The 20619-nt window shown below is 36.4% G+C and overlaps 18 protein-coding genes across 18 annotated transcripts; 8 read left to right on the top strand and 10 right to left on the bottom strand.

Annotated features, from left to right (window-relative positions):
• Positions 1–42: 42 nt before the first annotated feature.
• NEPG_01905 (uncharacterized protein) lies at positions 43–1134 on the top strand (the record flags this gene model as incomplete). Its single annotated transcript, XM_013204279.1, has 1 exon — positions 43–1134. One exon carries the CDS (start codon positions 43–45, stop codon positions 1132–1134), a length of 1092 nt encoding a protein of 363 aa, XP_013059733.1.
• A 44-nt stretch (positions 1135–1178) lies between these two features.
• NEPG_01904 (uncharacterized protein) lies at positions 1179–1616 on the top strand (the record flags this gene model as incomplete). The annotated part of the gene is made up of 1 exon (XM_013204278.1): positions 1179–1616. The coding sequence occupies one exon, from the start codon at positions 1179–1181 to the stop codon at positions 1614–1616; it is 438 nt and encodes a 145-aa protein (XP_013059732.1).
• A 615-nt stretch (positions 1617–2231) lies between these two features.
• NEPG_01903 (uncharacterized protein) lies at positions 2232–2994 on the top strand (the record flags this gene model as incomplete). The annotated part of the gene is made up of 1 exon (XM_013204277.1): positions 2232–2994. One exon carries the CDS (start codon positions 2232–2234, stop codon positions 2442–2444), a length of 213 nt encoding a protein of 70 aa, XP_013059731.1. The 3' UTR covers positions 2445–2994.
• On the bottom strand, positions 2471–3959 carry NEPG_01902 (uncharacterized protein; the record flags this gene model as incomplete). The annotated part of the gene is made up of 1 exon (XM_013204276.1): positions 2471–3959. One exon carries the CDS (start codon positions 3957–3959, stop codon positions 2478–2480), a length of 1482 nt encoding a protein of 493 aa, XP_013059730.1. The 3' UTR covers positions 2471–2477.
• Positions 3960–4170: 211 nt separating this feature from the next.
• Positions 4171–4950, bottom strand: NEPG_01901 (uncharacterized protein; the record flags this gene model as incomplete). Its single annotated transcript, XM_013204275.1, has 1 exon — positions 4171–4950. The coding sequence occupies one exon, from the start codon at positions 4948–4950 to the stop codon at positions 4264–4266; it is 687 nt and encodes a 228-aa protein (XP_013059729.1). The 3' UTR covers positions 4171–4263.
• A 263-nt stretch (positions 4951–5213) lies between these two features.
• On the bottom strand, positions 5214–5608 carry NEPG_01900 (uncharacterized protein). Its single transcript, XM_013204274.1, has one exon. It carries the CDS (start codon positions 5596–5598, stop codon positions 5257–5259), a length of 342 nt encoding a protein of 113 aa, XP_013059728.1. The 5' UTR covers positions 5599–5608; the 3' UTR covers positions 5214–5256.
• A 732-nt stretch (positions 5609–6340) lies between these two features.
• On the top strand, positions 6341–7457 carry NEPG_01899 (uncharacterized protein; the record flags this gene model as incomplete). Its single annotated transcript, XM_013204273.1, has 1 exon — positions 6341–7457. The coding sequence occupies one exon, from the start codon at positions 6341–6343 to the stop codon at positions 7406–7408; it is 1068 nt and encodes a 355-aa protein (XP_013059727.1). The 3' UTR covers positions 7409–7457.
• A 209-nt stretch (positions 7458–7666) lies between these two features.
• Positions 7667–9763, top strand: NEPG_01898 (uncharacterized protein; the record flags this gene model as incomplete). The annotated part of the gene is made up of 1 exon (XM_013204272.1): positions 7667–9763. One exon carries the CDS (start codon positions 7667–7669, stop codon positions 9761–9763), a length of 2097 nt encoding a protein of 698 aa, XP_013059726.1.
• A 460-nt stretch (positions 9764–10223) lies between these two features.
• Positions 10224–10634, bottom strand: NEPG_01897 (uncharacterized protein; the record flags this gene model as incomplete). Its single annotated transcript, XM_013204271.1, has 1 exon — positions 10224–10634. The coding sequence occupies one exon, from the start codon at positions 10632–10634 to the stop codon at positions 10413–10415; it is 222 nt and encodes a 73-aa protein (XP_013059725.1). The 3' UTR covers positions 10224–10412.
• Positions 10635–10682: 48 nt separating this feature from the next.
• On the bottom strand, positions 10683–11168 carry NEPG_01896 (uncharacterized protein; the record flags this gene model as incomplete). The annotated part of the gene is made up of 1 exon (XM_013204270.1): positions 10683–11168. One exon carries the CDS (start codon positions 11166–11168, stop codon positions 10722–10724), a length of 447 nt encoding a protein of 148 aa, XP_013059724.1. The 3' UTR covers positions 10683–10721.
• Positions 11168–12434, bottom strand: NEPG_01895 (uncharacterized protein; the record flags this gene model as incomplete). The annotated part of the gene is made up of 1 exon (XM_013204269.1): positions 11168–12434. One exon carries the CDS (start codon positions 12432–12434, stop codon positions 11202–11204), a length of 1233 nt encoding a protein of 410 aa, XP_013059723.1. The 3' UTR covers positions 11168–11201.
• Positions 12435–12449: 15 nt separating this feature from the next.
• Positions 12450–12647, bottom strand: NEPG_01894 (uncharacterized protein; the record flags this gene model as incomplete). Its single annotated transcript, XM_013204268.1, has 1 exon — positions 12450–12647. One exon carries the CDS (start codon positions 12645–12647, stop codon positions 12450–12452), a length of 198 nt encoding a protein of 65 aa, XP_013059722.1.
• Positions 12648–12732: 85 nt separating this feature from the next.
• NEPG_01893 (uncharacterized protein) lies at positions 12733–14550 on the bottom strand (the record flags this gene model as incomplete). The annotated part of the gene is made up of 1 exon (XM_013204267.1): positions 12733–14550. One exon carries the CDS (start codon positions 14548–14550, stop codon positions 12811–12813), a length of 1740 nt encoding a protein of 579 aa, XP_013059721.1. The 3' UTR covers positions 12733–12810.
• Positions 14551–14587: 37 nt separating this feature from the next.
• Positions 14588–17260, top strand: NEPG_01892 (uncharacterized protein; the record flags this gene model as incomplete). Its single annotated transcript, XM_013204266.1, has 1 exon — positions 14588–17260. The coding sequence occupies one exon, from the start codon at positions 14588–14590 to the stop codon at positions 17258–17260; it is 2673 nt and encodes an 890-aa protein (XP_013059720.1).
• A 13-nt stretch (positions 17261–17273) lies between these two features.
• On the top strand, positions 17274–18035 carry NEPG_01891 (uncharacterized protein; the record flags this gene model as incomplete). Its single annotated transcript, XM_013204265.1, has 1 exon — positions 17274–18035. The coding sequence occupies one exon, from the start codon at positions 17274–17276 to the stop codon at positions 18033–18035; it is 762 nt and encodes a 253-aa protein (XP_013059719.1).
• A 7-nt stretch (positions 18036–18042) lies between these two features.
• NEPG_01890 (uncharacterized protein) lies at positions 18043–19284 on the bottom strand (the record flags this gene model as incomplete). Its single annotated transcript, XM_013204264.1, has 1 exon — positions 18043–19284. One exon carries the CDS (start codon positions 19282–19284, stop codon positions 18157–18159), a length of 1128 nt encoding a protein of 375 aa, XP_013059718.1. The 3' UTR covers positions 18043–18156.
• Positions 19285–19430: 146 nt separating this feature from the next.
• NEPG_01889 (uncharacterized protein) lies at positions 19431–20110 on the top strand (the record flags this gene model as incomplete). Its single annotated transcript, XM_013204263.1, has 1 exon — positions 19431–20110. One exon carries the CDS (start codon positions 19431–19433, stop codon positions 20091–20093), a length of 663 nt encoding a protein of 220 aa, XP_013059717.1. The 3' UTR covers positions 20094–20110.
• A 111-nt stretch (positions 20111–20221) lies between these two features.
• On the bottom strand, positions 20222–20605 carry NEPG_01888 (uncharacterized protein; the record flags this gene model as incomplete). The annotated part of the gene is made up of 1 exon (XM_013204262.1): positions 20222–20605. One exon carries the CDS (start codon positions 20603–20605, stop codon positions 20222–20224), a length of 384 nt encoding a protein of 127 aa, XP_013059716.1.
• Between the last annotated feature and the right edge of the window lie 14 nt (positions 20606–20619).

Here is a 20619-nt window from a genome sequence, read left to right as displayed (position 1 = left end):
TGGCAAATAAAAGAAAATCAATTTTGTTTAAAAGAAATAGAAATGAGCATTCAAAAGTATCTAAGTGTGCTTAGAGAAAAGGGAAACTGCGACGAAGTGCGCAGTACTCTATTAGAGCTAGGTGGTTTGGCCACATGCCAGCTAACTAACAAAGAGATTGTCAAAGAGCTTTTAGAGCTGAGTGAGTCAAGCGACTTACTAATTTCTTTGAAAGCTCTCCAGCTGCTCACCAGAGCATACCGCTACATGAACCAGGGAAGTGAAGAATACTATAAAATAGTTGCAGACACGATTAAAGAAGAGCCAGACAGCAAAAAAACAGAGCAGATTCTAATATTTCTGCAGCGCCTGTGCACTCTAGACTATCAATCTAAAAGAATCTCAATGAGTTTATTTGAAGAAGACCCTATAAAGGAAGAAATAGCAAAGAACAATGAGCTAATCACTGCAATATTGAATGTATGTACAAAAAGAACGTGCAAGTACCAGGGGCTTATGCTGCTCTGGATGCTTACTTTTTCTAAAAAGGCATTAGATGCACTCAGTCTGTCTCCCATGTTCTACATGCTCTCCTTTATATCAAAAGACAGCAAAGAGAAAGAGCAGCGTGTCTCATTGGGGATTATAAAGAATTATTTGAAGTACACAGAAAAATACAACTATGGGACATTCCAGAAAATCGAAGCACTTCTTTCTGTGATTTCTAATAAGGGAAACAAAGATGATCCAGAAGAGCAAAATGACTTAAAGTATTGCCGAGAGCGGTATTTCAAGCTGTCCCAAAACATTTCTACATTTGACTCGTACTTGGAGGAGCTGCAGAGTGGTGAGCTGCAGCCATATCCGTACCACTTTAGCATAGAGTTCTGGAAAACAAACCTGGATACTCTTATTCTTAAGCGGGCTGATATAATCAAGTCTTTAAAACGCTTTCTAAAGTCAGAGAACCAGAATAATATTTGGATAGCAGCAAATGACATATATAGAATAATTGAAGTGTACCCAGAGTCAGTTGGAATAATACGACAGATGGATATTCATCTAGTGCTTTTTGAAATACTTTCCTCAAAGACCAGTGAGGATGTTCGATTCCACGCTATGGAGGCTTTAAGCGTGTGCTACAGTAAAGAGTGATGATTGGTCAAAGAGAATTTATAGGAGAGAATAACTTAAGGAGGATGGAAAAAGAAATTGCTATAGAGAAGATTGCAAGAAAAGTTGATTTTGATTGTAGTATATGTATGTGTGAGGTAGAAATACCTGTTGTAACCAGATGTGGCCATCTATTTTGCTGGGGATGTATTAGTGGATGGGGAGAGAAATCAAGCATTTGTCCTGTTTGCAAAACCCTTTGCAGTCTCTCCACTGTAATACCAATATACTCTAAGGGAAAACAGCACAGCGAAGGCTTCTTTCCAAAGCCAGCAGAAGTAAAAAAAACATGCAAGAAGAACTCCGTATACGCTAATTTTGGATACTCGGAAGAGCTGAGGATCTTTCACATGCAAGGAATGGAATATAGAAGAAATATTTATGGTAAACAGTGCCTGCTTACAAAAATTCTTTATATGATTTTCCTTTTGTTTTTTATTATGGTATTTTTTCTTTTGGAATAAAGGCGTTCTATTTCGCAAAACATCTAACAGGGGTTTGGTTTATTTTTACAATAGGCATTTAGAACAAAAACCGGCTGGTTTTAATAAAATACAAGAAAGATACTCTTATCACGCATTACACACCTAAAAATGAGACGCGCTCGGCATTTCTGGGATCTGAATGCAATTTGCCATGGTTATTTTAAATAAAACAATAAATGGATGAGTTCTTAGCATAGTATTTATTGAAATATAATGCATTTCGGGTCATGCTTCAGATTATTAACAGAGAAATTCTCTGCTATATAAATGAAATAGATGAATATAGAGAACAATCTAATAATTAGAAATAACTTAAATGTACTTTTTATTTCCTGCTAGGAATACATACCTGTTTCCGTAAGCAAAGCTATAAATTTATATTTATTTTTATCCCCTTGCAATTAGAGTCACTTTTGCTTTATAGACAAATGTGCTATAAATTGCAACATACACCAGAAGGTACTAAAACCGCTTGTTAATTATTTAATAGGTCCAACGTTCTTCTAACAATTTTTGTTTAATTGCTTGATTACAAACAGTTTCTTAAATTATTTAAGTGTCTTATAATAATATTTCTCTTTCTTGTAATTTTTTATGCAGCCAGTTGAGTGGATAGAGGAGAGCAAAGGAAAATCTGTTAGAGTTGTTTTAAGGACGGGAAAAGTGTATACGGGAAAGTTTATAAGCTATGATTCCAATGTAAATATTCTTTTTGAAGATTTACTGTGCTGGCACACCAAGGAAAAGATGGGAACAACAATACTTAATGGCACCACAGTAGCATATATGGAAAGAGTAGCAAATTAGATTTAGATATTTCATTTTATTTATTCTACGTTTTTAAGAATTGATAGATGAAGTAATTTCATTTGAATAGAAATTCATCTGCCATGGGTGCTCGTCTGCTTTCTTTGGTGCGTATTTCATAGACAAAGAAACTGGCGCATTGTTACTTGGCATGCTTGTTGAAGATTCATTGCATTCAGAAGAAATAGATTCATCTAATACAATTATATTGTTTAGTGTTACTTCTTTAAGAGAGCAGTGTCTTTCATTACTTACCAGAGAATCAATATAAAGTTTGCTTAGTGTGCTAGTGTATTTGAAATATATAGAGATTTTTTCTGGGTGGTAAGCCTGTGTCTGAAATACGATAGTTTCTAATACATTCTGTATTTTCTCTTGGCACATATCTGTATTAAATGTAACAAGAAGATGCTCTATTTGCGTGTCCTTTATAAATGGCAAGCTTTTGTGCATGCTCTGGCCTATGCATTGCATCTGGCTCGTATCTGTGCCTGCGGTTGGTAGACTTGCCACGCGTATTTGAAGAACATTATGAGACCTAGCCCTGCAGAATAATCTAGAGAGATTGTTTATAATAGGAATGTATTCAATAGAACAGTTGTCTTCTGGATGATTTATAAGTAAATGAAAGTTGCTTTCAGACGTTTCTAAGAGTGTGTTATAGAAAAGACTATAATAAATACCTTTGTCTATTTTAAACTGCCATAACTGATTAAATCTTAGAATTTCTGGATTCTCCGATAGATTTATCCCGGCAGTGCATACTTTAGTCTGTGTAACTGAAAGAATTTCTAGATTTGTAAATCGCTGTAATATTAATCTGTCTGAATACCTTATTTTTTCATTTGCTATGTCTATTTTACGAATGCTTTCTGTGTTGGTAGATCTAAATAGCTCAACCAATTCAACATTCGATCTATTTAGACTAATACTTCTAACAGATGCAAAAAAAACACTTTGAAATAAGCCTTCCATAAGCCCTTTTCTTACATTCTGTACTACAATTGATCGTATTGTATCGTTTATGGACAGTTGTACAATATCTCCTCTATCCCAAATAGACGACTCTCCTGATATCTTTAATGATTCTATATTAGGCAATCTGCTAATTTCATATATTAGAACAGGGGATATCCTTGAGTTGTGCAGAGAAATGCTTTTTAATGTTTTTATCTCATCTATCCAAGCATGTTCTAAGTCAATCTCCATCTCTTCTATTCTTAATTCTTCTATTTTAAGCTGTTTAAGTGCCTGTAGTATTTGAATAAAGCGTTTCTTGGGAATGCTATTACAGCTTTTTACAGTGGCAATAACCCAACTGTTTCTTTCAGAAACCATCTGCATTTCTTTAAAAGCGTTATTTATATTTATATCTAACTTTATATTTCTTTCTAGATCGTTGAGTACAATTGTGCATTTTACCCGATTATAGTGTTTTATGTGCATGTGCCACACCCAAAATATGGTGCATATGACTATAACTGTGCATATAAATACCGCGATACTTTCTGTCATTTTCCCCTTGACAAGGAGGCCGCCTAATGTTTATTATTCCGTAATTTATCTCCTGTTTTCCGTTTAATCGCGAATGAATTCGAGTTGTATCACACTTTTTACGGAGGCCATTATAACTGAAATGAATGTTTTCTAACTTATATCACTCTCCATTCATTACTACTTAATGCCTTTCTAATACTATATTCAGAAGAAATCCCTCTATAGAGATATATATATTCCTACATATTTACATGTATATAGTTGAACTTAAATACACATAAAAGTTTATATACTCTGAATACTAACGCATCCTCAGTCTATATCAGTACTCACTCAATTGAAGAAGTGTTCCTGCCAAGTGGCAAATAAGTGTTATGTCTGTGAAATATATATAGAATACACACACATTATTTAGTACTCCTATAATAATTCTATTTGGATCCAGCTTGCACAGTTTAGATATAATCACAAATCCATCTGCCGGCATAATAAATGCATATGGCTTGGCCTTTTTCTTGATATAATTGGCTGTTTTTTGTACTGCATGTACTTTTATAGGCCCATTAACCTTTATCTCTAGGCCTGCTGAGTTAAATGTGATTTGTATTGAATGACAGTCCTTTGTGGCTATTTCTTTCATTAGCTTACCATCCAAGTCCACAATTATGCCTGCATTAAGACCTGGCGGCACTATTTCCTCCACAGCCTTTGCTATACACTCCAACTGTAGAGTATATCCCTCCTGTTTTATGCTCATTGTTGCCATGTCATTCTCTGTAAAGTGTATGTCTGAAAACACCCTGCACTCTTTTAATAGGCGAAAAAACTCATTTGTTCTTACTTCTACTGTATGCTTTAGTTTGCTAGACATCCCAGACTTACTAACTGATAAATGCATGTCTACAATGCTAGTACCAAATACTCTTAATTCACTTTCTTTTCCTGTTAAAATTAGACTATTTGGCTTTATAACCTGTATTATACTGCACATAAGACTTATAGCACTCATTTTACAAAAAATAATTCACCGATATCTTTATATTTATTTCAAATATTTCGAATATCCCCTTTACTTATAATGCGTTTAATTATACCATTATTTTATTATCTAGCACCAGAAATAATATTTTACTTCTTCTGTCTATAGAAGCAGATTGTGGCTATTTCTGGTTATATCTTATTACAATCCATTTATTATTCATTGCATGGCATATACTAAATAACTGTTTGTACACCTAATGCATTTCTTAACTTAAATATTAACTGTGTAATTTATTCTAACAAATAGTTTTTGTAAATATTCACTCACTATGCTCTAATTTCTTATTGCTTTATTTTTTAATATCCATTTCTTTGCCTTTCTTATTATTCCTGTTGTCCTTATAATCTCACACCGTATTATTAAATCATTTACTTCAATCATTTGCCTAAATATTTTTTGAATAGACTCTACCCCACTTAAAAATACTTTGATTATGCCTATACCCAAATGGGGATAATACTCAGCAATTTTTAGTTTTGGCATAGTCATTGCATATTCCCAGTCACTCAGAATTGAATTGGCTGAATTGTGTATTCCCTTGTGAATAATCGCTGGTGTAATTGCAGTATTGTAATGTGTGGTAAACACAATATATCTAAATTTCTCTCGCACCATATAAATTACCACTAAATCCCCAGTAAATAGAATTATAAAATATTTTAAAATCCTCGTACCATCCCAAATTTACCACTTAAATATAATCCAAGTTCATATGAATTATAGTAGTATCTCCAGAGTAGTAAGTATGTGATAGTATACGTATTGACATTAACCTAAAATATAACAGACTAGTGTACAAATTATTTTTATATATCTTTATTACTAATACAAACAAGCATACAATTACTAGATTTAAATACTTAAAGTCTAGATTTAAATCTATTATACAAACAGTTAAAGATAATTTATTTATATATCTTATGGCGTAAAGTATATTTCTTTAACTTGATTGTTTTCTGTGATTTCTGTTTATATTTATAATAAGTCTTTTTTATTGTTTTTAGCATGGTGTTTGTTTAATTAATTTTACTATAATTGAATATTTTCAGTTTGGATCGGTCTATATAACAATAATCTATGTTTTAATGGTTTTGGTAATATAAATAATTGTGTGATTGGTTCTTATTGTTTTGGATAATTGTGGTTGTATTTAATATAACTAATTGAAATTAATTAAGCTAGCAAATCGATTAGTCTATTCCTGTATTAAGCCCCATACAATACATGGTCTAAGACCAATTGTGTTGCTTTGCATATTATTTTTTCTATTGTGTGTTATGTTTTTAGAATAATTTGTGCTAATTTAGGTTATAGTAAAAAACAAGCTTAAAATAAAAGCAAGGTAAATCTGTCTTTTATGAGAGTATCCAGAGTCAGCCAGGATAGATGCAGGATTTTCTATCAACTGGGTTTTGTGATTCTGAAACTCTCCATGTTTCTGGCGCTTTGTATTAGTAATCCACTCCATATAAATTCTTATGTAAAACTTGCAAATTATTCAATGGAAGAAGATAAACAAGCAGGGCATTACAAATGTACTGTTCCATTTGGACTAGAAGGAAGGCCTGTGTTTGGCGGTCAGATATTTTCGCATATTATAGGATGTGCTCTTAAAGAAACCGCCGGGTATGAAGTTATTTCAGGGGACTGTGTTTTTAAAAGCAAGACAGATCCAGTCCATCCAATTGTATATAAAAGTAGTGTTGAGCCACTTGGAAAAACGGTTATGGTTATTAACATAGATGTAATACAGGAAGTGGAAGGAAAAGAGGAAATGCGTGCTATAGGCCACGTACTACTTCAAAAGAAAAAGTCTGCAATAATCAGCGAAAAAAAGAAGTATATAAAAACAATTCACAAGAGCCAGAAGAATTCTCTTTCTGAGTACTTTAAGCCACGTCTTTCTGATAAAGAAAGGATTCAATCCATGCAGCCGGCAATTAAATATATGAAGAAAATTTTAAGGGATAAAGAAGACTTCAATAAATACGTTGAAGTAGCACATAAAAGATGTTCTGGTGTGGATGTTTACATATCCCAGCATAAGACTTGTAAATTTGCCAGATGTATTGGGTATCAGCTGCACATGGAAAAGGAAGAAGCCCTGCCTCTTTCAGAAGAAGCGCATTTAGACCAAGTGTACACCTATTTGTCTTTCATTTCAGACGAATACTTATTAGAAACTGCACTAACAAGCGTAGGGTTATGCATTATCAATACAAAATATAATATTCTTACCCTGTCACACTCTGTCAACTTTAATAACTGTGAAAAATTCAACCTAAAAGAGCCCTTCTTCTACACAATGTGGATAGACAGTATACAGAATAACATGGCAAGATGTTCTGGTATGATTATACAGAATAAAGTGGTCTACGCTAATATAAAGCAAATAGGAAAAATCATTCCTCTGTCTAAAAAGTAGAATTATCTAAGGCACAACATTCAATTGGTCGGACGTATGCTAATCAATAAAGACAAGTATATATCTACTATAATAATAAACATTATTATTATAAATTTTACTTAAAGTGTATACTTATCTTTATGTTTATGAAGACTTCAGTATTAAAATAAAATTTATAATAATAAATAAGAAGATTTGGAATGCATATATAAATTAATCATTAATGATTTTAGATGCAATAAGAAGACTATATACATACTAAATAATTTTATTTGCATGGGGTTAAAATTAATTGAAGAAAAGAGCAAGAAGTCATATAAGAAAGAAGTAGCTCATTTAGTAATGGAATATTATACATATATATACCAAAATACAGAAGTGCATGATATTTCTACATGTAATTTTAATGAGGCTTATAATATGTTTGAATGGAATGGGCCACAGGTCAAAGATAGTTATAAGTCAAATTTAGAGTATTTTACAGCATATTATCCAATGATTGTAGAAGAAACAGTTGCATCAATTATACAAGAAACCGACAAATTATTTATTAGCAGTCTAATAACTGAAAGGATTGATCTAATATTCAAACCAACAGAAAAAGTTCCAGAAAGAAAGCCAATAAATAACAAACATACTATTAATGTGGTAGTTTATGAAAAAAACCTGAATACAATGATAAAAGACAGTACTAATGAATTAAGCATGGGGGTTGGTGATATTGTTATGGTGACTAATTACAAATCAAAAAAACAAATAGAATACTGTTTTATTGGAATTATTATTAATGCATCTGAAAAAAATAATATGTATAGAATACTTGTAACAAATGACAAAGAAAAATATATAGGATCATATAAAAGTTATCAATTAGTCTGGGTATCTAATATTATATCAAGTAAACGGGAGTGTGTATCTACATATAAACTAGGCAGGTCTTCTATAGGAAAACTATTGATGACCCCAGAAAGCATAGTTAAACTAGAAAAGCCAGAGAAGAGCATAAAAACAGTTAAACCAGAGCACATGGACAGTTACTATGAAAAATTAAATGAAATACAAAAAAGTGCCATAGAGAAAAGTCTCAACCAAAAGATTACATTAATACAGGGCCCGCCTGGAACAGGAAAGACTCTAACTATTGCGTGCTTAATATCCCAGCTAATTCGGCAGGGATTAAAGGTTCTGGTATGTGCCCCGAGTAATATGGCAGTGTCTATGCTTGTGCAAAGCAATTCGCCCTGGGAGTGGTTATTTACGAAAAAACCCTGTTGGATGCATGTGTACAGCGAAAGGAATCCATATAACCAGAATAAACCAAAAACCCGAATAGACATCTGCAATAGAACACTTGGAAAGATCTCTGCATATTTAGATGGAACACCAATTGGTACAGAAGATGATAAAGTTCTTGAAAATATGAACAAGGTACGGCTTGTTTTCTCTACTCTTTCTATGTCGGGTTCAGCCACAGTAACAAATATGATGTTTGACGTGGTGATTATTGATGAGGCCTGCCAGTCTATAGAACCGAGTAGTATTATTCCTATGCAGAATTCACTCAGCCATGTAATTCTAGTGGGCGACCCTAAGCAGCTGCCTGCTACTGTTTTATCTGGCATATCAAAGCTCTCGATTTCCCTGTTTGAAAGGCTTTCTACTGTAATAAGCCCAATAATGCTAACTACACAGTATAGAATGCACAATAAGATATCACACTTCCCAAGCAAGGCATTTTATAATGGGCAGCTAATCAACGGGCTGTCTCTTAATTCTGTGCTTCCCATCGCATTTGTGGATGTTAATGGGATGGAAATAAAACAAAACAGAAGTATTTGTAACCAGACGGAGCTATGCACCATAAAAAAGTTGCTTCCACATGTAATGAATAAGTATAAATCGGCTGCAATTATTACACCGTATAAAGAGCAGCAAAAAATAATAAGCACTGACTCTACTATTGTGAAATCAGGCATAACAGTAACTACAGTGGATGGCTTTCAAGGGCAAGAAAAGGACTGCATTATTATTTCAACAGTAAGGACCAGCGCAATAGGTTTTCTTAGTGATTGCAGAAGAATGAATGTGGCACTAACCCGTGCGAAATATACTGTAATCGTAGTTGGTAGCATAAAACTTCTTAGCAAAAACGAATTTTGGAATGATTTTATTATCTATCTTTATAATATCTCTTGTGTGTATACATGTGAAAGGGTTATTCAACTTCTTGCAACAGAAATCACCGATGCATCTGATATACAGTGCAAAGAGAAAGATATAGATAGTTCAGTAGAGGATATAATTAAGAATTTCGAGACTGGTTATAATTTAAAAAAAATGTGCAGTAGTCGCATTTTTAAAATTAAAAGATAGTAGAATTTAGCATTTACTAAAGAACTCATAATTCTTTATATAGCCAAATTTGAATATTTCATGTATTTAATGCACTATACCAACATTGGCACATAATTTAGGCTATGCTATTATGATTGTACATAATCAAAATAGCTCATATGTAGTATACGCCTATTTGAGTTCCAACATACAAAAGAAGATAGTTATATGTATAATATTTAGGGTTATATGCTCTAAATATAAATAGCAGTACAGGCTATTTATGTTAAAATTAACAATTTCTATCTACTATTAGATTTCATTTATCAACAAAATATAATTTGAGGCATTAATATTGTCTATTGCCTATTTTATTCGAATTTTTAGGATACTTCCATATACAGATCCTAAGAACATTTTGTACATAATAAATTTAATCTTTACACCAACTCATGAAAATTAATTTATTTTTCTTTTGTACAATTACAGTAATACCCTTTATATAAAGAAATTTTACTAAATGTAAAATGTAATGCCTAAAATGAAATTCTTATATTCGAAGTGTTATTATAATAGATAAATGTGCGTACAAATAATTTAACAGAACAAGTTAAAATCAATAAATGCCCCACAGCACTCATGGCATAGACAGGGTAGCCCGAAATATTATATCAAGATAGAATATCTTCTAATACCAGCTTTCTTTATAAATAGCCACAGTTCTCATATTATTTATTCTAAAATAGAAGAATATAAGAATAAATAGTAAAGAAAAAAGAGCACCCAGCAAAACAATACTCCCTAGAGAGAAAATAGAACGAGACTGTGGTTCTGTATTGAATGTTGGCGAGTGATTATTTATATAATCTCCATTTTCATCACTCTTATAAGAATCATTTGATTCATTCATAAAATTTTCATACCGACTTTTATTATAAATAAAATATCTACCAATGAGCTTTTTTAAAGAAACTGGCCAATAAACATCTTGAATGAATTATCCTTGGAACACCCCTTCAATCTCTCGCAGCTCCTTCATTAGCTCCCCTATGTTCTTTACAGAAATATTCTGATATTGGTGGCACTCTGTTATGTTTAGCTGCTCTAAATCAAAGTTTATCTTCTCTAAATCGCAGCGCAATTTGTGAATATCTAATAGACAAGGGGGATCGCTCTTTACAGGCTGAGAGACACTCTGCTTGTGAACATATGGACAGTCTGCTTTCTTGCATCCACCATGTGTCTCCCAGTAGCACTCTACAGCAGGCTTTTCTTTTATCTGGTAGTCAGAATGCCTATACGGGCAAGCATCCAAACAGTCTGTTCCATTCTTCCAGTTGCTGCATACTATTTGGCAGTTTTTTGCCTCTTGGCTGTGCCTATATGTACATTGCGGCCCTCTTGCACAGGTAGAAGTTATAAAGTAGAAGCAGTCCTCTTTCATTCCTTCTGCTCTAATATTAACAAATTTTTACAATTATATAAACATCTGGGAATACAAAGCTTCTAAATCTGTTTGATCGGTGCTCTTTAAGAACGATTCATCCACTAGCCTTGACATGAAGAATTCTCTAAACCTCTCTGTTTCCTTAATCTTTCGAATCTTTTTAATCTTCTTCTGCTGGTAAAGAATCAGAATATTCTTTATGGCAACTTTTATAAGCACACCTTCTTTCTTTCCAATAATACTTAGACAGACTAGCGGCTTAAGCACATTTACTTCATTGCCGTATAAGTGGCCTATAAGCATCCCCAAATTATATATTTCCTTAATAGTTTTCTTAGAAAGAGAATTTGCCTGTTCATCAATCGTGTGGTATATGTAGTTCATAACTGCGCCTTTATGGCTGCTAGACGAGCTGTTGTATATAGATATAATTAGAGAGGGATAGTATACGTTGAACACGCTCTCTACAATGCACAGGCGAATTGATATTTTAACAATTTCTTCAATGTGCCATACTTTTCGAATTATTTGCTTATAAAGAGACCGCTGGGCTTCATAGTAATCTGTGCTGCTGGTGATGATGGAGAATATTTTTTTCTTTAAAGAGGTATTCATTCCGTATTTTACTGCTATGAGCTCATCTGCATCAGTGGCTGTAGTGATCACTTCTGTGTTGGTATATGTGTATTTACTTAGAATGTTTGAGATCGTCACTTTTACGCTGTTCATTTCTTCCTGTAGATAGTTTCTGTATGGACTGCGGCCATTTTGAATCTGCTTAACAGAATCTTTAATGAACTTAAGAAGAACGCACGGACGGCCTTCTTGCCGCTCCCACTCTTCCATTGCAGAGTCTGCGCCAGCTTCTATTAAAGAAAGAGTAGAGCTGTCTAATATCCCACTGCACATCTGCAGTATACGCAGAACAGATAAAATATCCCGTTTCTTTAGAAGATTCTGTACTTTTGAGTTTATAAATGCGTCATCGACCAGACCATAATTGAATATGTAGCAGCAAAGATTTAAATCATCTATCTTTGTGATAATTTCCTCAACAATTGACTTGTCCAGCGCTGAGTATATTAGCTTCAGAAGAGATGAAATTGCGAGTAAGTTGCTTTCCAGCTCTGTCTCTGAGAGTATTTTAATTATCATAGAAGATGTATCTTTGCTGTTCTTTTCGTATGCTTTTTCTATCTCCTTGAATACTGTTGAAAGTGTGCTAACTGATAGTTTGTTGTACGCTAAAACAATACTGTCCATTATTGAATTTTCTTCTTAGTATTTTTTTTTAATTATTTCTTCGTCCTCCTCTGGCTCTATCCTTCTTGCCTTTCTTATTTTTATAGAGGATTCTGATTTATACTCAATCTCATCAATGGCTGCCCGCCTCGTTAAAAACTGTACAAGTGGCACTGGGTTTGGCACAAAAGGAAAGAGCTCTTTGGCTCTTTTATATAACACTCTAAGATCCATAAAATATTAAAAAAAATAACGATTGCTGTTAAAGTAATAGTAGATACAGCAGTGTATAGAAACTGTGTCTGCCCACAAAGTGTTTGTTCGTTTATATTCTTTATTTAAGTCTGTATGTGCTTATTTCGTTAGTTTTTGTGCGAATTCTTTATAATCTTTTATTTTATACCGGATGCATATTGCTATAATAATCAGAATTCTGGGCCATTTCAGGCTGTTCGGTGCATAACAGTGATTCAAACAGCAAAATTAATAAGGGCGACTTTACATAAGGAATAGCTGCTCTAAAGCAATGTCTTAGTGAATTAAGGATTTCTTTCTCTTCCTCCACTGTAAGCTGCTCTCTATTTGCCAGCTCAATATACATAAAGGCAATAGAAAACACTTTACTGTAAAACTGTATGAGAAATGGGCTGGTTAAGAGAGATGCTTTCATTATGTTAGAAAGTGCGCTCTCCAGCGATCCGGTATAGTTCTGTATGTGTTCTTCGTTAATGACTGTCTGAAATTCAGTATCTATTTTCTCTGTTATAACCATCCTTACGCCAGTTACAAAGCTAAGAAGCACCTGCTTGATACGCCAGTTGCTATACTGAGAGCACAAAAAATACTCAATCGCATAAAGAGAATATATCAGCCTAAAAATAATTCGAAGCTCATAGACAGATTTAGCAGAAAAGAACATGGAGAGCGGCTCTTTTAAAGAGAATGTAATATCAAGTCCCTGCAACAAAGAAAGCCCAGCAACACTTTTACTGCATCGAGTGTCATAAATCCCTAAAAGAGTTTTTTCTAGAGAGACCTCATTGTAAACGAATGTAACTGGAGACGATCGCACGCCCTCAACACTCTCTAGAAGAAATGTGCAGTCGTCTAGAAAGGAAAGTGAGGGAGAGTCAACATGCTCTTCATATGAAGAGTACCCAGCACTGCCCTTTCTCATTAAGTAGTTTACCAGAGATATATCCTTTTTGCTAGGAACTTTCAGTATACGCTCGCCAATCTCCTGAAACAGCTCTGAGTACTTGCTTACATCCAGCCCAATTCTGCTAAAAAGCTCTGCCATGCTTTCCTGCCACATCTGCCTTACAGCAGGGCACTCAATTATTCTCATGAAATATGCATTTAAGCTCTGTTCATTAATTATGCTAGACCTTCTATCTAAGCACACAGAAAGAACTTCTGCGCCGTATTTTATTGCTGACTCTCCCATTACGTGCCGTATCTTTGATATCTTTCCCAACTCCACCAGCTTGTTAAAGCATCCTGCAAGATATGCAGGCACCGCCTCCTTTATTCTGTAATGGCTGCTCCAAAAGCTCTCTGCATAGTCATACGTGTGCCGCTCTTCAAAGTACCCAGAAGTATCTTCTCCCTGTATTAGTCTTACAAGTATGCGATTCATTGGTGCAATTAAAGAACTAATAATGCGAGTTGACTTTAACCTACTTTTAAGCACAACCCCCAAAAGAAATAAATCACCCTCGCTATCTGCGTCTCTGAGTACTTCTGTAAGACCAGTAAATGTCTCTATCTCTTCCTGGAATATAAAAGGAAGGGCCTCAATATGCACTGCTGTGTTTCTTACCTCCTGCCGCACGCGGTCTACCTTCTCTAAATAGTACTGTATCTCCTCTTCAATCGCCTTAAATAAATACTTTCTTATAGGCCCTGCCTCAAAATACACATTTTCTATGTGATATCTGCATTTTTTTATTCCGGCAATAATCACAAGTAGCTCTCTCACTATCTGTATACTGTTTTTAGGGACAGAAGAATTAACAAAAGTGCCCATTTCCTGGCCCGATGACTGCCTAACACGAACAGCTTTGCAATCAACCCCTGCCATGGCAAATAACAAATCAGCCAGCAATGGTTCCTTTCCCTTTCGCATAGAATCCATTTGGATGCATAAAAATGAAAAAAGAATTAATATTATAATGTTTATATTCATAAAATATATTTATATTTTATTTTCAGTCTTTTTGTTTATAATGAAGATAGAAACAACAAGTCTAGTGTCATTCAGCCCGGTGGGATCGTTAGTAGCACTGGGGACAAAAGCAAAGATATTGAATAGTGATTTTTCGTCTGACTCGCTGCTTCAGATAAAGAACACTGAGACAGATGAGACGATCTTTACCAAGGTAGTTCCTTCTAGGTTTAACAGGCTAGAGTGGGGGATGTATGGAGATAAAGTATTTGTAGCTGGAGGATTAGACGCAGGGAATGTTACTTTATTAGATGCAACAGGATTATTAAGCGATGACAGGGAAGATCCTAAGGAGTTGGTATTTAAAAACCATGTGAAGACGGACGATGATATTCTAGGAATTGACTTTGCAGGTGCTATGCCCGTGCTGACCACTGGTTCATATTCAGGAAAAATTATGTTATGGAACTTAAGGACTCTTGATAAGCCAATGGCTCCCGGAATAACCACAAAGTTTGAGGGGATTAGCTGTCTGCAGTGGAACAAGAACATGCCACAAATACTTGCAGTGGGTACCACAGATGGGATGGTAAGCATTTTAGATCTGCGTGGGAAGAGTGAAGTGACAAGAATTGGAGATGCATACTTCTCCAAGTCTGAAATAACTTCTTTGCAGTGGGACCCAAGCCCAAACAGTGCCCAGCTGGCGGTCTCTTCTTCAGCACAGAATTCAGTTATTCTGTATGACTTAAGAATATCAAGAGGAACTCCTCGACTAGAGGGGCATACCGAGGGAATTCTTAACTGTAAGTGGTCCAGGCAGGACCCATCTCTTATTGTAACATGTGGAAGAGACAACTCTGTGATTGCCTGGGATGCAAATACTTATAAGAAGCGAGGAGTGGTTGTGGAGGATTCAGTGTTCGACTTTGCATTTAGCCCAGAGAATCCAGATATGATTGCATACTCATCATACAATGGATATGTGGTTATGGATACACTCACCTCATTGAATGCGCGCTCACCATTTTTGGATAAAGTGCCAGAGTGGCAGAAGCAGGGGGCAGGCCTGTGCTTTACTTCACAGGGTCTATTTGTCTCTGAAGAAAAGGGACTTCGGCTTAGGAAATGGATTGACAGTGTTGACAAGAGCTCATACGAATGGAAAGTGCTGGATGCCTATGAAAGGGAGCACCCTCGTAGGGAAATAATGAAGATTCTTAATGCAAGCGGTGAGAAAAGCCCCATTCTAGAACAGGCAGAGGATGAAGCAGAAGAGTCTAGTAAACCCTCACAAGAAAGCAGTATAGAAATGGATGAGGAAGATCCTATTACAGAAAAGCTTATACAGGGAAATTTCTCGGCTGCGTTTTCTTTGGCACTCTCAGAGAATGCCCACTTAGCAGCACTCATTGCTCTATGCGATGGAACAAATGTGCTTAAAAGAGAAAAAGAAAGAATTCTTAAGGCCCCAGGTGCATCATCCAGCTTTTTGCTAGTTCTTTCCATTCTATCGGGCGATTACAGTGGACTGATTAAGAACAATGTAGACTGGACAGTAATTATAAAGATTTTAGGAAGCCACTGCACAGATGAGGAGTTTATTCCTAAAGTACGGGCAGTTGCCGAGTGCCTTGAGAAGACCGATCTAGACTCTGCTAAAATCTGCTACCTTATTGCCAAGGATGTGCAGAAGTATCAGGAGATTGAGGAGAAGAAGGCAGAAAAGCCCAAAAGCATTATTCAGTCTGTTGAGTTCTTTAAGAAGTTTGATAAAGTTTTCACAATTGTTGAAAGAGGTGCACAGCTAATGAAGCAAAAAATATCTGTAGATCGGGTTACAATTGATTACTTAAAGCATTTAATGCAAAAGGGAGAGAAACAGAGAGTTCTGTCATTTATCAACTATCTCAGTCCAAAGTCAGCAGATGAGGTACAGGGGGAGCTAAATCTTCCTGCCACGGCTTCGCAGAGATCTATGCAACAGGGAACAGGAAATATGTACCCACCGCATCAACAGATGAACAATATGAACATACACCAAAGAACCCCACAGCAATATGGCGGCCCAGTCCATGGAAGGCCAAGCCCGATGCCTCATCAGATGAATATCCCACAGAAGCCTAATGCAACACCATCTTCATTTTCATTGAGCAGCCGAGAGGTTTTGCAGCCAGGGAATGCAAATCCATACAATGGAAATGGCATGAATTCTATGCCACTTCCGCCACAGATGGCCAAGCAGCCCCCCGCGCACGCAGATATGGCTCCTAATAGCTACTTTGCACCACCACCACAGATGGCAAATACTCCCATGGGCATGTCGCAGGGATTAAATAGAATGCCACAGCCTCAAAATACAGTTTCTGCTGTTGCCACTCCAAACATTGGAGGCAGGGCTGGGCCAAAGATCTCTTATGCAAAGCCACAGATGCCAGAGGTGCCGCTGAACAAGGTTGCACAGCCTGCTAATCAAGCTGCGTTTTCGGGATATAATCAAGGTGGAATGCCGGTAAGTGGTTCAAGCTATCCGCCAATGCCAAATACGCCATCTAGCGGTGCAATGCCTCCGCGCATGCCATATATGCCAGGGCAGCCTAGACCAATGAGTGGGGTTGCATCAAATACAGCCACTCCGGGGATGCCTCCGCGCATGGGAGTGGCAGGGAGAGGCGCCTAATGAAACACCCCGCATGCCGGTTATACCAAACGGAATGCCGCCAGTGCGCCCAACAGCCATGCCTATGCAGAATGTAAATGATGTGGGCCACAGGGCACCAGGAATGCCGCAAGCGCACCCAGCACATTCTCCTTTTAGGCCTGTGCCGGAACAGAAGGTGGCTTCACATGGCGCTGGTATGCCTCGAATGCCATTTACACCCAACAGCACAGCAAGTACTCCAAACACAGGCATGGGAGCTCCACTAAAGACACCAATGATGCCTGGAAATAGCCAGATGGGCACTCCTTTCCCAGATCCAATGCAAAATGCTTACCAGCAGAATAGAATGGGGAGCAATCAATCATTCCCTGGCGGAATGCATGCTTCACATGGATACCAGCAGAAGCAGCAAGAAATAGTAATCACCCCACAGATGGAAAAGACTTATCAAGACATTTCTAAGCTGGTTAATTCGCTGCTTGGCATGATTCATAATAAAAAGGGTGCGCTCAAAGGATGGCTTCTAAAGTCAATTGAGCCAAAGATTGTGGTTTTAAACAAGCATCTGTCTGAGAAAAAATGGTCAGCTGACTTCCTCTCAAAAATGGACAGGTTCCTAAATAAAATATCCGAACTAGGTGTAGGCACTGAATCCTCTGCACCGGTGACAGCAGAACAGCTGGACATGATCCGCAAGGAAGGGGATGCCATTTGTGCTAGCCGGCCATATGGAACAGAGATTGAAATATGGATGCCTGCCATTTACAGTCTCTTAAAGGTGGCTCTGCATTAAAATAAATCCTCTATGATTTCTTATTTATTTGGTTTATCTATAGAAACAGAAAAGTTCTTCTATTCCATGCCCATTTCATTAGTAGGCACTGCAGATAGAACAACACGCTCGTGTTGTATGACTAGTTTGGAATATTTAGGATGTACAATCGCTCCATTGCACCGAAATAAAGAGCGCGGCCACACTCAATAAACCCTCCAATATAGCCCAGCCCTGTGCTGGGTGGGAAAGTCGTTATCATTTTTTTCTCCTTTGCATTATACATTCGAATTCCGTTGGCTTTGTTTTTGTCTCCAAAGACAAGAATGTCCATTTCCTGCATATATCCCAGTGCTGTCACATTTTCTAAGTTTGCAAGTTCGGTTTCTATGCTAAAAGTACCCTTTTGGAAGATAGTAACCCCACCCTTGCCGCCAACTGCCACTGATTCGTTAAAAATGCACAGAACTTGCGGATTCACTAACACTTCTGACTCAAGAATTGTGGCTTTCATTTTTCGACAATACTTTACCAGCCTGCTCTCCAAAAGCACCAAGAAGTAGTCTCCAGCCTCTATAACATCTTCTATTTTCTCGGACATTTCTATTCTCTCCATGAGAAGTGCATTGTAGTTGTAAATAAGAAGAGACTTCTCGGATATCAACACAAATCCATTTTGTATTTTTTTAATTCTGCTATATCCTTTGTCCTTGTACTGGTATAGATTCACCTCCTTTATTACACCAGTTTCTGGTGTTACAGTGCTGAATGAGTGAAAGGCCTTTGTAAGCGCAACAATCATGCCACTTGGCGCTACTATGAAGTCTTTGAAGTTCTTTTCCTTAGAACCCTTCTTAATTTCAATCTTGCATAGATGCCCAGATATTCTGTTGTTCTCATCGGTGCTGCACATGTACAGCTGGCCTGCTTTGTCTAGTAGATATATATTTCCATCCATTACTTCTACCTTTACTATTCCCTTTCTAATGGTTAGTATGTGACTGGTCGTGTATTTTAGTAGATTTTTGCATAGAGCATTTGTTTTTCGGACTTTCCCCGGCCGTTTTTCTATTTTTTCAACTGTCCAATGAGTGCTGCTCCCCTCATCATCGGAGTCCTCCCACATATCTTTCTCCTCCTCAGACGATTCTTCATACTTTGTTTTTAGTCCAAAGAATTCTTCAGAGTCGACGTCTGTTTCCTCTGAATGGTGCTCTTCTTTCTCTTGGGTCTCTATCACATCCTTGTCTTCTACCAGTCTGAACTTCATTTGGAATTGTAAATTTTTCACATGAATATGCTATTTAGCCAGTAACTTTTCTCACAGAGGAAGTCTAGACCAACTTAGAAAATCATTGGTCAATAACACGGAGAAAGCAATCCTCAAGTATTAAAATAAACTAACACGGAGAGCGCATGATGGAGAAACAAGAAATGATAATTAGTAATGATGTAGATGAATCTATCAAGCTTTTACAGCCCGAAGAAACAATTGAATACGAGCTCGCAGAGGTTAAAGATGCAAGTGAGGCGCACTTTGAGCAGCCGACTGAAGTATCTATTAGCTCTTTGGCTAATATCAAATATATAGAGGAAGGAAGATTTGAGACACACTACATAGAAGAGCAGAGCATAGAACAGACCGCGAATGAAGAGGATGAGTGTTATACGATCCAGGAAGAAGAGGCGGAATACATGAGTGAAAACTTAATAAACATAGAAAGCCAAGAAGAGGTCTCTAATGCTGTAGAAGATAAAAAAGAAACAACAAGGCAAGAATCTTCTATACTGGAAAATCTTTCTTATGGAAAAAGCGCCATGCAAATTACTGAAGAGTACATGAGCACACTTTCACTAGTCCAACAGAATATTATTAAAATGGAGATGGAAATATCTCGGCAGACCCAAGCAGCAAAGGAGCAGTGGGTCCCAAAGAGAGAAGTACTTAAGGAAGACTTTGTGTATGTTCCCATAAAAGGAGGACACTGGGTACGATCAGTACCTAAGGCACCAGAAAAGAAGGAAGGATTCTTCACTAAACTATTCGCATGCTTAAATCCATTCTCAAAGAACATTTAAGAACATAAGCCATAAAATAAATCACTATCCATATTCTGGAAAGTAAAAAACAAATTTGCTTGATTATTCAGCATCGTTTCTATTTTTATTTATTTATAGATTGTATATAAATTGTTTAGCAGCATCAATTATAAAGGAGTGTTATCAGATGCAGTTTCTGGAGCAACCTCTTGTTGCTTTGCATACTCTGTTTCTGATGCAGACTCTTGAACTTTTTCTGGCACTGCATCCTCTTGAGAGGGCTCTTGGACTTTTTCAGATTCTGCTTCTTGTGCAGCATTCTCCTGAACTTTTTCTGTAACCACCTCCGATTGGGCCTCTGGATTCTCTTTTCTCACAAAGTGGAAGAGGCACTCAATCCCTGCTGTGTATGGGAACATATCAAAACAGTATACGTTTTTAAGAGTGTATAGCTTTGCTATATTCTTAATGTTATTTATAACTGATGTGTATGAGCAGCTAATATAAAATATTTCAGAAATATTTGAGTACTTTGTAATGGCCTTAGTCATTTTATCCGAGATTC

This window comes from Nematocida parisii (assembly GCF_000250985.1).
Source record: "Nematocida parisii ERTm1 unplaced genomic scaffold supercont1.4, whole genome shotgun sequence".
NCBI lineage: Eukaryota > Fungi > Microsporidia > Nematocida > Nematocida parisii.
Note: the sequence above shows the minus strand (reverse complement) of the source record. Positions and strands in the feature narration are given on the sequence as shown.

What these genes read in the sequence shown, in the direction of transcription:
- NEPG_01900 (XM_013204274.1), bottom strand. Translation starts at nt 5,598, where the DNA reads ATGGTGCGAGAGAAATTTAGATATATTGTGTTTACCACACATTACAAT.